The 16,514-nt window shown below is 48.3% G+C and overlaps 2 protein-coding genes across 3 annotated transcripts in view; one reads left to right on the top strand and one right to left on the bottom strand.

Moving 5' to 3' along the window:
- LOC121559648 (synapsin-2-like) overlaps nucleotides 1–16,514 on the bottom strand; it is a 264,426-nt gene that overhangs the window by 96,298 nt on the left and 151,614 nt on the right. The window lies entirely within an intron of this gene.
- The window catches only part of LOC121559647 (metalloproteinase inhibitor 4), a 36,825-nt gene continuing 23,470 nt past the window's right edge, over nucleotides 3,160–16,514 (top strand). The window contains exon 1 of the mRNA XM_041872764.2: nucleotides 3,160–3,375. Within this exon, the coding sequence (XP_041728698.1) occupies nucleotides 3,222–3,375 (154 nt within the window). The 5' untranslated portion in view covers nucleotides 3,160–3,221. The remainder of the gene's footprint in view (nucleotides 3,376–16,514) is intronic.

Here is a 16,514-nt window from a genome sequence, read left to right as displayed (position 1 = left end):
CCAGTTCTGGAAGGCGTTCTGCACACTCATTGTGTCGTCGGCCAGCCTGTCCTCCAGTTTCCACCCTCAGTCCAACGGCCAGTCGGCGCGAGCCAGCCAAGACCTGGAGACGACTCTGCGCTACCTGGTCTCCACCAACCCCACCACCTGGAGCCAGCAACTAGTGTGGGTCGAATACGCCCGCAACAGCCTTCCCTGCTCTGCCTTTCGCCCTTTGAGTGTTCCCTGGGTTATCATCCCCCGCTCTTCTAGGAGCAAGAGGAAGAGGTCGGCATACCCTCGGCACAGATGTTTATCCGCCGCTGTCGTCGTACCTGGAGGAGAGCCCAGTTGGCTCTTCTCAAGACCACCTCCAGGTATCGATGACAAGCGGACCGCCACCGGACCCCGGCTCCCCGGTATCGTCTCGGGCAGAAGGTATGGCTGTCCACCCTAGATCTGCCCCTCCGGGTGGAGTCCCGCAAACTTTCCCCCCGGTTTACCGGCCCTTTCCCCATCTCCAAGATCATTAACCCTTCTGCTTTTCGTCTTCTGTTGCCCCATACCCTCTGTATACATCCCACTTTTCATGTGTCTAGGATCAAATCCATGTCTCACAGCCCTTTGTCTCCTGCTGTTCTGTACCTTTTGGAATCTGATCTGGATTACTGACCTCTGCCTGCCCTTGACCTGCCGTTTGCCTGCCCCCTGTTTTTGTAATAAACTTTTGTTTCTTCAACACTGTCTGCATCTGGGTCTTCTCCTGAAATGTGATAGAATTACTGATTGGCAGACTGGCTGACTGGCTGGATGACTGATTGGCTGACTGAATGAATGACTGAATAACTGATTGGCTGACTGGCAGACTGACTGACTGAATGTATCCATGTTGCCATAGGATAAACACCAGGGCTAGCAGACATTTAACACTGTGCTGTTGCCAAACAGTTTGAATGAGTCAACTCACAGGCTGGGGAGCAGGTATATGACAAAACAGGCTGGGGAGCAGGTATATGACAAAACAGGCTGGGGAACAGGTATATGACAAAACAGGCTTGGGAGCAGGTATATGACAAAACAGGCTGGGGAACAGGTATATGACAAAACAGGCTGGGGAACAGGTATATGACAAAACAGGCTGGGGAGCAGGTATATGACAAAACAGGCTGGGGAGCAGGTATATGACAAAACAGGCTGGGGAGCAGGGATTTGTGACAGAGTTAGATGTAGTACAATCAACAACAAGATATATTGTATGCAAATAGAACCAAATGAAAGTATCATCTATCCATGTTTTGTTGTGTATCAGTGAGGATGTGTTCATGGTTAATAACCTGAGACAGGAGAGTAGGCGTGTTGCCGCCACACACACACACACAGAGACAGACTCCACTACTGTCCACAACATATTGAGGGCTCGTGTCCAGCATAGTAATCAAGCTGTGAACCTCCAAGACAGAAGATTAAATCTGCTCTCAACTGTAACATTACATTTCAGTGCCACAGCTGAACTACAAAGATCCAAATGTGTTCCAGACTGTAGGTCTCATTAAAACAATCACACAGAGCCATCAGTCACCTCCTAGGATTCAAAACAATCACACAGAGCCATCAGTCACCTCCTAGGATTCAAAACAATCACACAGAGCCATCAGTCACCTCCTAGGATTCAAAACAATCACACAGAGCCATCAGTCACCTCCTAGGATTCAAAACAATCACACAGAGCCATCAGTCACCACTCCTAGGATTCAAAACAATCACACAGAGCCATCAGTCACCTCCTAGGATTCAAAACAATCACACAGAGCCATCAGTCACCTCCTAGGATTCAAAACAATCACACAGAGCCATCAGTCACCTCCTAGGATTCAAAACAATCACACAGAGCCATCAGTCACCTCCTAGGATTCAAAACAATCACACAGAGCCATCAGTCACCTCCTAGGATTCAAAACAATCACACAGAGCCATCAGTCACCTCCTAGGATTCAAAACAATCACACAGAGCCATCAGTCACCTCCTAGGATTCAAAACAATCACACAGAGCCATCAGTCACCTCCTAGGATTCAAAACAATCACACAGAGCCATCAGTCACCTCCTAGGATTCAAAACAAGCTGCAGTTCTCCTGGTCTACTTTACCATTGTCAGAGTTGTTCTTCTACTTGTGTTTTTAACTGAGGCACAAACCGAGCTGACGACTGAAAACACTCACTGCTGCCTGGTAGTGGTGGAGGGGAGGAGTGGAGGGGAGGAGGAGGGAGGAGAGGGGAGGAGTGGAGGAGAGGAGTGGAGGAGGAGGAGGGAGGGAGGGGGAGGAGTGGAGGGGAGGGGAGGGAGGAGAGGGAGGGAGGGAGGAGGAGGGAGGAAAGGAGGAGGGAGGGGAGGGAGGAGGAGGAGGGAGGAGAGGGGAGGAGTGGAGGGGAGGAGTGGAGGGGAGGGAGGAGAGGGGAGGAGGAGGGAGGGGAGGAGGAGGGAGAGGGGGAGGAGGAGGGAGGAGAGGGGAGGAGTGGAGGGGAGGAGTGGAGGGGAGGGAGGAGAGGGGAGGAGGAGGGAGGGGAGGAGGAGGGAGGAGAGGGGAGGAGGAGGGAGGAGTGGAGGGAGGGAGGAGAGGGGAGGAGTGGAGGGGAGGGGAGGGGAGGCGGTCCGGAGATGTAGGGTACGTAAGAGGTTCCCAGTCTCACACTCTCAGGATTCAGAGAGAGTGAGAGTGTGAAAGAGAGAGACAGAGACAGAGATATAGAAAGGTTGTAGTAGCAGCAGATTCTGAATGTGGCAGTCAGTAGTAGTAAGGTTGTTTCCCTAGCAACCTCTCGTCTCTCGTACAGGACTGATAGATGAAATAGATTGATACTGTGTTGATCCTCCAGGAGAGGACCAGAAGAAGTGGGACATATCTAAACAGGCAGCAGATCTCGATAGTTTTCCAGGTTAGTCAGGTTAGTCTCTCTGAGATAGAATCTCTTCTACAAGCTAGACCTGGGAAGTGAAAAAGGCGGCGCTGATCTGAAGAGAGGAGTCATTCTGGTCGGTGAGCGAGAGAGAGAGAGAGAGAGAGAGAGAGAGAGAGAGAGAGAGAGAGAGAGAGAGAGAGAGAGAGAGAGAGAGAGAGAGAGAGAGAGAGAGAGAGAGAGAGAGAGAGAGAGAGAGAGAGAGAGAGAGAGAGAGAGAGAGAGAGAGAGAGAGAGAGAGAGACAGAGAGAGAGAGAGAGAGAGAGAGAGAGAGAGAGAGAGAGAGATGGGCATCCCCCTGCCTGGTTGTGTGTCCCTGACCCCCCTGGTCTTGACCCTGACCGTCACCCTGCTGCTGGCCCTCAGGCTGGACCACCTGCTGGAAGCTTGCAGCTGCATCCCAGCCCACCCCCAGCAACACTTCTGCAGCGCTGAGATCGGTATGTTTATCCATATAACGGTCTATTTACTACCTTCATGTAGTCTGGGTGGATGTTACACAGCCAGGGAGTGCAGGTGAAGCCCACCCAACTACCTCATCCCCATATTGTTATATATTTTGCTAATTTGTACCCCAGTATCTCTATTTGCACATCATCTTTTGCACATCTATCATTCCAGTGTTAATACGAAATTGTAACTATTTTGCACTATGGCCTATTTATTGCCTTACCTCCATAACTTACTACATTTGCACACACTGTAGATATATTTTCCTTTTTGTATTTTTGACTTTATATTTAGTTTTACCCCATATGTAACTCTGTGTTGTTGTTTTTATCGCACTGCTTTGCTTTATCTTGGCCAGGTCGCAGTTGTAAATGGGAACTTGTTCTCAACTGGCTTACCTGGTTAAATAAAGGTGAAATAAATTAATAAATAAAACTATCTAGACTATAGAAACAGAAGAGTTTGGTGTTTCCAGTATCTAGACTATAGAGACAGAAGGGTTTGGTGTTTCCAGTATCTAGACTATAGAGACAGAAGGGTTTGGTGTTTCCAGTATCTAGACTATAGAGACAGAAGGGTTTGGTGTTTCCAGTATCTAGACTATAGAGACAGAAGGGTTTGGTGTTTCCAGTATCTAGACTATAGAGACAGAAGGGTTTGGTGTTTCCAGTATCTAGACTATAGAGACAGAAGGGTTTGGTGTTTCCAGTATCTAGACTATAGAGACAGAAGGGTTTGGTGTTTCCAGTATCTAGACTATAGAGACAGAAGGGTTTGGTGTTTCCAGTATCTAGACTATAGAGACAGAAGGGTTTGGTGTTTCCAGTATCTAGACTATAGAGACAGAAGGGTTTGGTGTTTCCAGTATCTAGTCTATCGAGACAGAAGGGTTTGGTGTTTCCAGTATCTAGACTATAGAGACAGAAGGGTTTGTTGTTTCCAGTATCTAGACTATAGAGACAGAAGGGTTTGGTGTTTCCAATATCTAGACTATAGAGACAGAAGGGTTTGTTGTTTCCAGTATCTAGACTATAGAGACAGAAGGGTTTGGTGTTTCCAATATCTAGACTATAGAAACAGAAGGGTTTGGTGTTTCCAGTATCTAGACTATAGAGACAGAAGGGTTTGGTGTTTCCAGTATCTAGACTATAGAGACAGAAGAGTTTGGTGTTTCCAGTATCTAGACTATAGAGACAGAAGGGTTTGGTGTTTCCAGTATCTAGACTATAGAGACAGAAGAGTTTGGTGTTTCCAGTATCTAGACTATAGAGACAGAAGGGTTTGGTGTTTCCAGTATCTAGTCTATCGAGACAGAAGGGTTTGGTGTTTCCAGTATCTAGACTATAGAGACAGAAGGGTTTGGTGTTTCCAGTATCTAGACTATAGAGAAAGAAGGGTTTGGTGTTTCCAGTATCTAGACTATAGAGACAGAAGGGTTTGGTGTTTCCAGTATCTAGACTATAGAGACAGAAGGGTTTGGTGTTTCCAGTATCTAGACTATAGAGACAGAAGGGTTTGGTGTTTCCAGTATCTAGACTATAGAGACAGAAGGGTTTGGTGTTTCCAGTATCTAGACTATAGAGAAAGAAGGGTTTGGTGTTTCCAGTATCTAGACTATAGAGACAGAAGGGTTTGGTGTTTCCAGTATCTAGACTATAGAGACAGAAGGGTTTGGTGTTTCCAGTATCTAGTCTATCGAGACAGAAGGGTTTGGTGTTTCCAGTATCTAGACTATAGAGACAGAAGGGTTTGTTGTTTCCAGTATCTAGACTATAGAGACAGAAGGGTTTGGTGTTTCCAATATCTAGACTATAGAGACAGAAGGGTTTGGTGTGTCCAGTATCTAGACTATAGAGACAGAAGGGTTTGGTGTGTCCAGTATCTAGACTATAGAGACAGAAGGGTTTGGTGTTTCCAATATCTAGACTATAGAGACAGAAGGGTTTGGTGTTTCCAGTATCTAGACTATAGAGACAGAAGGGTTTGGTGTGTCCAGTATCTAGACTATAGAGACAGAAGGGTTTGGTGTGTCCAGTATCTAGACTATAGAGACAGAAGGGTTTGGTGTTTCCAGTATCTAGAGTATAGAGACAGAAGGGTTTGTTGTTTCCAGTATCTAGTCTAATCCATGGTCTTGCTCTGCTTTCCTTTGTTGACTAGCTGGTGAGGCAACACTACTAGCTACTACATACTACTATTATTGTTATTATAATTATTATTATGAAAACTGTTGCATAGTAAATATAGGATTTAACAGTTAAAGGGCTGATTGTTACAAGGAAAAGCTCATCTAGTTGTTGTTATTTCTTTTTGTATGACACTACTAAGAGCACAGGAACATCCTCATTTAATCTGTTCAAATGGATTTAGCTTAGAGGAAATGGCCACGTTCAACTATATTAAGGAAGTGCACTTGTTTACTCTCACGTGTACTCTCATGTGCACTCTCACATGCACTCTCACATGCACTCTAAAATCCAATCAAACTCAGAAGGACCACCCACAGCATCAAACGGCTCAGAAAACAATGGTCTCTCTCTCTGCCAAAACCAACAGTTCAGTTCAGACTCTGGGTCCCCTGAACCAGATTGAGGAGTTCTAGGGGGTATAACTCCATCGAAGAGTTAGCCAGATAACTTTCCTACATATCCTTAAACAATTCCATATGTCTTCGGTGTTAGAGGAAGACTGAAATTCAAACAGCTACTGTCTCTGAAGGTTTGTCTTCAGCTGGATAACATGTTGATCATGCTCTGTAATGCAGTCCAGCAGAGGGAACTGTAGAGGTGAGAACTCTCTGACACAAGCTCCGGACAAACGCTATGCCATGCCCACAGGTGTTCATTTCTCCCCAACGATTTCTAGAACGGAAAAACATTCTGGCAGTTCTGATTGGTCCCAGAAACCGATGGGATTGAGCAAAGCCAGAATACACGTGGGTAAAGCGACGGTTTGAAAATGTGTCATTGGCTTTGATACTCTGATTGGTCAGAGATGATCCGATCGCTGATTACTTTGTTTTGTACAACACCTCTCATTTTGATGTAACGACAAACTACTTAAATTCTGGCAGTCTCAGACTGATGTAGGGAACACAGAGCAGTGGAAGAATTCCGTTTGAGTTATCAGGCAAACAACAGTGGAGTTATCAGGCAAACAACAGTGGAGTTATCAGGCAAACAACAGTGGAGTTATCAGGCAAACAACAGTGGAGTTATCAGGCAAACAACAGTGGAGTTATCAGGCAAACAACAGTGGAGTTATCAGGCAAACAACAGTGATGAAAATAGGTCTGTTTTCGAGACTAAAAACACCTAAATGAGATCTAGGCCATGAGAACACCCAGACCACCAATTTGGGTCAGTGGTTTTGTGTTTTTAGGACAACAGGTCTAAACTACAGCGTTAGTACAGGTCTAAACTACAGCGTTAGTACGGGTCTAAACTACAGCGTTAGTACGGGTCTAAACTACAGCGTTAATACAGGACTAAACTACAGCGTTAGTACGGGTCTAAACTACAGCGTTAGTACGGGTCTAAACTACAGCGTTAGTAGGGGTCTAAACTACAGCGTTAATACAGGACTAAACTACAGTGTTAGTACAGGACTAAACTACAGTGTTAGTACGGGTCTAAACTACAGCGTTAGTACAGGACTAAACTACAGCGTTAGTACAGGACTAAACTACAGCGTTAGTACGGGTCTAAACTACAGCGTTAGTACAGGTCTAAACTACAGCGTTAGTACAGGTCTAAACTACAGCGTTAGTACGGGTCTAAACTACAGCGTTAGTACAGGACTAAACTACAGCGTTAATACAGGACTAAACTACAGCGTTAGTACAGGACTAAACTACAGCGTTAGTACGGGTCTAAACTACAGCGTTAGTACGGGTCTAAACTACAGCTTTAGTACAGGACTAAACTACAGCGTTAGTACAGGACTAAACTACAGCGTTAGTACGGGTCTAAACTACAGCGTTAGTACGGGTCTAAACTACAGCGTTAGTACAGGTCTAAACTACAGCGTTAGTACAGGTCTAAACTACAGCGTTAGTACGGGTCTAAACTACAGCGTTAGTACGGGTCTAAACTACAGCGTTAGTACGGGTCTAAAACGATTTTGACTAGATGGTCAGGACAGAATTGAATATTCGTAGCAGGTTATGACAACTTACGGATCTATTCAAGCGTTACAGTGTAATTTAAATTTAAACGCAATGTTCCGCGTTAGCGGAGACTGCATTCACAGTAAACACTGCATATGTAGGCTCAATCGGAAATTACTTTTAAAACTATATTGCACAATCTGAAACGCTTCAGTGATACAGATTGCATAGAGACCAACAGTTTAGGAAAATTAACGTAGACTAACAGCCCAGTAGACAAACCAGCCCTGTAGACTAACCAGCCCTGTAGACTAACCAGCCCTGTAGACTAACCGGCCCTGTAGACAAACCAGCCCTGTAGACTAACCAGCCCTGTAGACTAACCAGCCCTGTAGACTAACCGGCCCTGTAGACTAACCAGCCCTGTAGACTAACCAGCCCTGTAGACTAACCAGCCCTGTAGACTAACCAGCCCTGTAGACTAACCTGCCCTGTAGACTAACCAGCCCTGTAGACTAACCAGCCCTGTAGACTAACCAGCCCTGTAGACTAACCAGCCCTGTAGACTAACCAGCCCCTGTAGACTAACCGGCCCTGTAGAGTAACCGGCCCTGTAGACTAACCAGCCATGTGGACTAACAGCCCTGTAGACTAACCAGCCATGTGGACTAACATTTTACATTTACATTTTAGTCATTTAGCAAGACGCTATTATCCAGAGCGACATACAGTTAGTGAGTGCATAAATTATTTTTTACTTAATTTTTCATACTGGCCCCATGTCGGAAACGAACCCACAATGCTAGCGTTGCAAACGCCATGCTCTACATTCCTGCTGGCCATTTCTAACAGCCCTGTAGACTAACACAGCCCTGTAGACTAACACAGCCCTGTAGACTAACAGCCCTGTAGACTAACAGCCCTGTAGATTAACAGCCCTGTAGACTAACAGCCCTGTAGACTAACAGCCCTGTAGACTAACACAGCCCTGTAGACTAACAGCCCTGTAGACTAACCAGCCCTGTAGACTAACAGCCCTGTAGACTAACAGCCCTGTAGACTAACCAGCCCTGTCGACTAACAGCCCTGTCGACTAACCAGCCCTGTCGACTAACAGCCCTGTCGACTAACCAGCCCTGTAGACTAACAGCCCTGTAGACCAACACAGCCCCATAGGCTAACAGCCCTGTAGACCATCACAGCCCTGTAGACCAACACAGCCCTGTAGACTAACACAGCCCTGTAGATTAACAGCCCTGTACATTAACAGCCCTGTAGATTAACAGCCCTGTAGACTAACAGCCCTGTAGATTAACACAGCCCTGTAGATTAACAGCCCTGTAGACCAACACAGCCCTGTAGACTAACACAGCCCTGTAGACTAACAGCCCTGTAGACTAACAGCCCTGTAGACTAACACAGCCCTGTAGACTAACAGCCCTGTAGATTAACAGCCCTGTAGATTAACAGCCCTGTAGATTAACAGCCCTGTAGATTAACAGCCCTGTAGACTAACAGCCCTGTAGATTAACACGCCCTGTAGATCAACACAGCCCTGTGACTAACACAGCCCTGTAGACTAACAGCCCTGTAGATTAACAGCCCTGTAGATTAAAAGCCCTGTAGATTAACAGCCATGTGAGACTAACAGCCCTGTGGATTAACACAGCCCTGTAGACTAACACAGCCCTGTAGACTAACAGCCCTGTAGATTAACAGCCCTGTAGATTAACACAGCCCTGTAGATTAACAGCCCTGTAGATTAACAGCCCTGTAGACCATCACAGCCCTGTAGACCAACACAGCCCTGTAGACTAACAGCCCTGTAGATTAACAGCCCTGTACATTAACAGCCCTGTAGACTAACAGCCCTGTAGATTAACACAGCCTTGTAGATTAACAGCCCTGTAGATTAACAGCCCTGTAGATTAACAGCCCTGTAGACTAACAGCCCTGTAGATTAACACAGCCCTGTAGATTAACAGCCCTGTAGATTAACAGCCCTGTAGATTAACAGCCCTGTAGATTAACACAGCCCTGTAGACTAACAGCCCTGTAGACTAACAGCCCTGTAGACTAACAGCCCTGTAGACTAACAGCCCTGTAGATTAACACAGCCCTGTAGACTAACCAGCCCTGTAGACTAACAGACCTGTAGATTAACAGCCCTGTAGACTAACAGCCCTGTAGACTAACAGACCTGTAGATTAACAGCCCTGTAGACTAACAGCCCTGTAGACTAACAGCCCTGTAGACTAACAGCCCTGTAGACTAACAGCCCTGTAGATTAACAGCCCTGTAGACTAACAGCCCTGTAGACTAACAGACCTGTAGATTAACAGCCCTGTAGATTAACAGACCTGTAGATTAACAGCCCTGTAGACTAACAGCCCTGTAGACTAACACAGCCCTGTAGACTAACAGCCCTGTAGACTAACACAGCCCTGTAGACTAACAGCCCTGTAGACTAACAGACCTGTAGACTAACAGCCCTGTAGATTAACACAGCCCTGTAGATTAACAGCCCTGTAGACCAACACAGCCCTGTAGACTAACACAGCCCTGTAGACTAACAGCCCTGTAGACTAACAGCCCTGTAGACTAACACAGCCCTGTAGACTAACAGCCCTGTAGATTAACAGCCCTGTAGATTAACAGCCCTGTAGATTAACAGCCCTGTAGATTAACAGCCCTGTAGACTAACAGCCCTGTAGATTAACACAGCCCTGTAGATTAACAGCCCTGTAGACCAACACAGCCCTGTAGACTAACACAGCCCTGTAGACTAACAGCCCTGTAGATTAACAGCCCTGTAGATTAAAAGCCCTGTAGATTAACAGCCATGTAGACTAACAGCCCTGTAGATTAACACAGCCCTGTAGACTAACACAGCCCTGTAGACTAACACAGCCCTGTAGACTAACAGCCCTGTAGATTAACAGCCCTGTAGATTAACACAGCCCTGTAGATTAACAGCCCTGTAGATTAACAGCCCTGTAGACCATCACAGCCCTGTAGACCAACACAGCCCTGTAGACTAACAGCCCTGTAGATTAACAGCCCTGTACATTAACAGCCCTGTAGACTAACAGCCCTGTAGATTAACACAGCCCTGTAGATTAACAGCCCTGTAGACCAACACAGCCCTGTAGACTAACACAGCCCTGTAGACTAACAGCCCTGTAGACTAACAGCCCTGTAGACTAACACAGCCCTGTAGACTAACAGCCCTGTAGATTAACAGCCCTGTAGACTAACAGCCCTGTAGATTAACAGCCCTGTAGATTAACAGCCCTGTAGACTAACAGCCCTGTAGACTAACACAGCCCTGTAGATTAACAGCCCTGTAGACCAACACAGCCCTGTAGACTAACACAGCCCTGTAGACTAACAGCCCTGTAGATTAACAGCCCTGTAGATTAAACAGCCCTGTAGATTAACAGCCATGTAGACTAACAGCCCTGTAGACTAACACAGCCCTGTAGCTAACACAGCCCTGTGACTAACAGCCCTGTAGACTAACAGCCCTGTAGGTTAACAGCCCTGTAGATTAACACCCCTGTCCCTGTAGATTAACAGCCCTGTAGACCATCACAGCCCTGTAGACCAACACAGCCCTGTAGACTAACAGCCCTGTAGATTAACAGCCCTGTACATTAACAGCCCTGTAGACTAACAGCCCTGTAGATTAACAGCCCTGTAGACTAACAGCCCTGTAGACTAACAGCCCTGTAGACTAACACAGCCCTGTAGATTAACAGCCCTGTAGACTAACAGACCTGTAGACTAACAGACCTGTAGACTAACAGACCTGTAGATTAACAGCCCTGTAGACTAACAGCCCTGTAGACTAACAGCCCTGTAGACTAACAGCCCTGTAGACTAACAGCCCTGTAGACTAACACAGCCCTGTAGACTAACAGCCCTGTAGACTAACAGACCTGTAGACTAACAGCCCTGTAGACTAACAGCCCTGTAGACTAACAGCCCTGTAGACTAACACAGCCCTGTAGACTAACACAGCCCTGTAGACTAACAGCCCTGTAGATTAACACAGCCCTGTAGACTAACAGCCCTGTAGACTAACAGCCCTGTAGACTAACACAGCCCTGTAGACTAACAGACCTGTAGACTAACAGACCTGTAGACTACTAGTTGGAGGTAAACCAGGGGGAATGCAACAGTAACCCACTACTGAATCTCAATCTGCAGCTTCATTACCATCTCTATAGGACCAGGCTGACGTTCTGCATACTAATTTTCATTACTTTAAAGGCTCTGACAGCACATCTTTGTGAACATGACAAGGACACTGATTCATTTGTTGAGTGTGAAGTTTATACATTTGTTCTCAGGCTTAACGTGATGACAGACATTTTTTATATTGTTCTCTCTCTCTCTCTCATTTTTCTGATACACTTTAGCACCAATGTTCAGAGGGCAAGCTTAGACACTTCAAATACCATCTATCTATGGTGCACAGGAATTCAGACATTCCCTGGGAAGAGAGTGTCTATCCAGCGCTGTTGAGATATTGGAGACGTTTGGTTTGTCCAACATGCTGGTGGTGTGAGGGGCAGGCCAGAGGATTAGTGAGAGCAGAAGAGCAGAAGCTTCCATTTCCATTGTTTTATATAATGTGGTAAAAACAGCCCCCTACACCAACCGTACCAGTGTGTTATCGCCATGGCAGCAGTACAGGACTACAGTAAACACACATCACACTTAATCCACCTCTGGGTTTAAACACACAAACCTTTTACCTGAGCTGTTATCTGTTGACATTGACCCTGGCCTGTTATTGGCTCTCAGCCTGTTATGAAATCACCTGTCTGGCACTGAGAGGGACTCTATCCTGTCCCTAAAACCTAAGCCTAACCCTAACCCTAACCCTAACCCTAACCCTAACCCTAAAACCTAAGCCTAACCCTAACATGCTGACTACACCGGTCATGGACAAGCGTGTTATATCTAGCCTAGCTGTAGAAGAATGCACATCTGCACAGTTTCACATTGTACATCACTCTCTCGTTTAATGACATGTGCCACTCAATCTGACAACCCATTCATCCATAAAGCAGCACACTGGCGTAAACCATAACAACTTACAGTACGACGTACAGCACGTCGTACCATACATAACATTTCCCCCCTTTTCCAAAACCAGGGACTGGTACCATATATAAAAATGTCCATAGGGCAAGAACCTAGATTGATCCCTGTAAGAAATAAACATTAACCCTTAAACGGATGGACTCTCCAAACTAGCCAGTTCAGTCCATTAACCTGGAGGTTGACTAAGACACCTGACGGAGCCTAAGAATGAAAAGAGGTTAAGTAGTCCCCCAGATGAGCAGGGCAAGTTCGTGCCTTCATAGGCCTTTCTTTAACCGCCACCGCTTGTGGCTCTGGCCCTTGGGGAACCCATAGAGGCTGGGGCTCGGGTGGTAGTGGTGTCGTCTCTGGCCTGTATGTCCGTTTTCTGGGCATTTGTATTCCTCGAGGGGCAGGGATTTCCTGAGGCGGCTGGCGTGCCAGCGTGATCCATTGCTCATCATGAAGGTGGCGGGCCCCAGTTATCGACTGACCTGCAATGGGTCCGACCAGAATGAGGCCATTTTGTTGGACCGCTGAGGCCGTCGGGCTCGGACACTTGGATGATCGACTTCTTCACCCTGTGTGCCTTGTCGAAACGCTGTTTCATTGCTCTTTGGTGCCTGGTCACTGACTGCTTTCTTGGGTGCGCCTAGTCGCTGGTTCTGCTACTCTCTGTGTTCTGAGTCTGTCCAGTGGCAGTTCCATCTCACGACCTAGCATGAGAGGCCGGGGAGACCTTTGTTGTTGTGTGCTTGCTTGCTCTGTAGTGCATTAGCGTTTTATTCAAAGCAGTTTGGAACGTGCACCCCTGGACCAGGTGCGCTCTGATGCCGTTCTTCAGCGTTTGGTTGAAGCGTTCCACCCCTCCGTTAGCTTGTGGGTTGTAGTAGGCTGTGCAGATGTGTTTGATTCCCTTGTTGCTGAGATATGAGGAGAACTCGACAGAGGTTAGCTGGGGCCCATTGTCCGTAGTGAGGGTGAGGGGTAGGCCCCACCTTGTGAACACGCTGTCTAGGATGTCCACGATGGCCTGTGCTGTGACAGTTCCGACAGGAATCACTTCTGGCCACTTAGAGTGGAGGTCATACGCCACCACCAGGAAGCGCTGATGGTGAGGGGCTGCGTGTCCATGGATTTCACCACAGATGTCCAGCTGGATGTGCTCCCAGGGGCGGGACGGCCATGCCAGAGGCTGCATGGGGGGTGGGGCGGACCATCCTGTTTTCCCACTGAGGAGGAAAGCAGCACAATCCCTGACCAGGGCTTCAATGTCGTGGTCGATGCCTGGCCACCACACAAGGTCTCGACATCGCTGTTTGACCTTCACTATGCCCAAGTGACCTTCGTGCACAATGGATAGAACACGCGCACGCAGGCCACTCGGGACCACAGTGCAAAAACCCTCGAGAGACACAGACTTCTTCCCAGCAAGAAAGTTTGTGCTTCACCCTGGCGAAAGTCACCAGCTCTTCCGGCACATGTGCTGGCCATCCAGTGCGTATGTAGGTGTGCAGGGTAGACAGTGTGGGATCCTGTTCCGACGCTTGCTTCAGCTCCTCCAGCGAGACGACTGACTGAAGGGGAGCGTAGAGCATTTGTACATGCTCTGTTTCGTTGTCATCTGGCAAGACGGTCAGAATAGGAGCGTCAAAGGACCGTAAGAGGAGGTCTGCCACCACGGTATCCCTCCCCGGAGTGAACTTCAGCTGATAGTCATACTGTCTGAGGCGGTCGGCCCATCTGTGCAGCCGAAGTGGCTTGTGGCCAGTTGCTGATGCCAACAGTAGCGTTGTGAGGGACTAGTGGTTGGTTCGGAGCATGAACAGCTGGCCGTATAGGTAGAGATGCCACCTTTCGCACGTCCAGACAGAGGCCAGTGTTTCTCGTTCGCCCACAGAATACACGTTGTTCAGTCGGGCCAAGGGTCCGTGAGGCGAAGGCGACTGCCTCTCAATGCCATTCTGCAGCTGTGAGAGGACAGCTCCTAGTGCTCCAGCTGAGCCAAGACTGGGGCTGTGGTGAGCTGGCTCTTCTGTGAGCGGACCGCGTCTGAGCCGGCTGCCGTCCAGGCCCATGGCTCGTCCTTCTTGATGAGCTGGCGAAGGGGCACTGTGGTCTGAGAGTAGTGGGGCAGAAACCGGAGGTAGTAGGCTGTCATGCCCAAGAATGAGGCCACCTGAGAGGCTGAGGTCGGCTCCGGGATGCAGTGGACGGCTTCAATGTTCGACATGAGTGGGGAAATGCCTTTGGGCGAAAGGCGGAACCCCATAAACTCGACGGCTGGAGCTGCAAAGGTGGACTTTCCACCGTTCAGGGTCAGGTTATTCCACGGTACAGCACTGAATACTCTGTGGAGTCGATGGTCATGGATGTGGAGGTCAGGGCCGTGGACCACAATGTTGTCTAGATAGACTGCCACCCCAGGTATTCCAGCGAGGATGGTGCTCATCACCTTCTGGAAGCAACTGGAGGCGGAGCTAAGTCCAAAAGGCATGCATGTATATCTGAACATGCCAGCATGTGTGACAAAGGCTGTGAGGTCTCTGCTGGCTGGTTGGAGGGGTACCTGAAGATAACCCTGACGAAGGTCGAGCGTCGTGAAGATCGTGGAGCCATGGAATTGTGCGGACAGCTCCTCAGCTGTAGGTTAGGGGTCCTTATCCGGGACAACGGCCTGTAGGTTAGGGGTCCTTATCCGGGACAATGGCCTGTAGGTTAGGGGTCCTTATCCGGGACAACGGCCTGTAGGTTAGGGGTCCTTATCCGGGACAACGGCCTGTAGGTTAGGGGTCCTTATCCGGGACAACGGCCTGTAGGTTAGGGGTCCTTATCCGGGACAACAGCCTGTAGGTTAGGGGTCCTTATCCGGGACAACAGCCTGTAGGTTAGGGGTCCTTATCCGGGACAACGGCCTGTAGGTTAGGGGTCCTTATCCGGGACAACGGCCTGTAGGTTAGGGGTCCTTATCCGGGACAACGGCCTGTAGGTTAGGGGTCCTTATCCGGGACAACGGCCTGTAGGTTAGGGGTCCTTATCCGGGACAACGGCCTGTAGGTTAGGGGTCCTTATCCGGGACAACGGCCTGTAGGTTAGGGGTCCTTATCCGGGAAAACAGCCTGTAGGTTAGGGGTACTTATCTGGGACAACGGCCTGTAGGTTAGGGGTACTTATCCGGGACAACAGCCTGTAGGTTAGGGGTACTTATCCGGGACAACGGCCTGTAGGTTAGGGGTCCTTATCCGGGACAACGGCCTTGTTCACAGCACGGAGATCCACACAGGTCCGGATTCCACCTGACTTTTTGGTTGCAATGACCAAGTTTGAAATCCAGGGGGCAGCGTTGACAGGCTCATTGATGCCTGCCTCCAACTGTGACGTCATCACGCAGTGCAAAGGGAATACGCCGCTGGGGCTGCATGACTGGGGTCACGTCCGGGTTCACTAGGGGCCTGTGAGTAAAGGCTGTGAGGCAGCCCAGTTCATCAAACAGAGTTTGCCAGTTCTGTTGCAGGTAACTTGGTGGATAGCTGACCCACTGTCATCTCTCAGTGTGAACCCCAAGCCTGTGAAGAGGTCTAGGCCCAGGAGGTTGGCACCCCGCTTTGCAACGTGAAACGTGAATGATGGCACATGCTTGGTGCCGTAGTGTACTGGGACCTGGAGGGTGCCTACAATGTCTATCTTGGATCTACCGTACCCACACAGGGCAGTGGAGGGCTGTTGGAGTGGTAGGTGACTAAAAAACTTGTAGTAAGTGGCAAGGTTCAGCATCGACACCGCAGCGCAATGGCAAACCCACCTCGCCCAGCTGCATAGTGCATGTCTTGAATGACACATGGTTGGTGGAGACGGTTCGGATTTCAGTGTGTTCATGTTGAGAGCGAGATGAAAATAAGGTTCTGGGTGGAGCTAGTAGCTGGGGCA

The sequence above is a fragment of the Coregonus clupeaformis genome, unplaced genomic scaffold (assembly GCF_020615455.1).
Source record: "Coregonus clupeaformis isolate EN_2021a unplaced genomic scaffold, ASM2061545v1 scaf0212, whole genome shotgun sequence".
NCBI classification, from domain to species: domain Eukaryota; kingdom Metazoa; phylum Chordata; class Actinopteri; order Salmoniformes; family Salmonidae; genus Coregonus; species Coregonus clupeaformis.
Note: the sequence above shows the minus strand (reverse complement) of the source record. Positions and strands in the feature narration are given on the sequence as shown.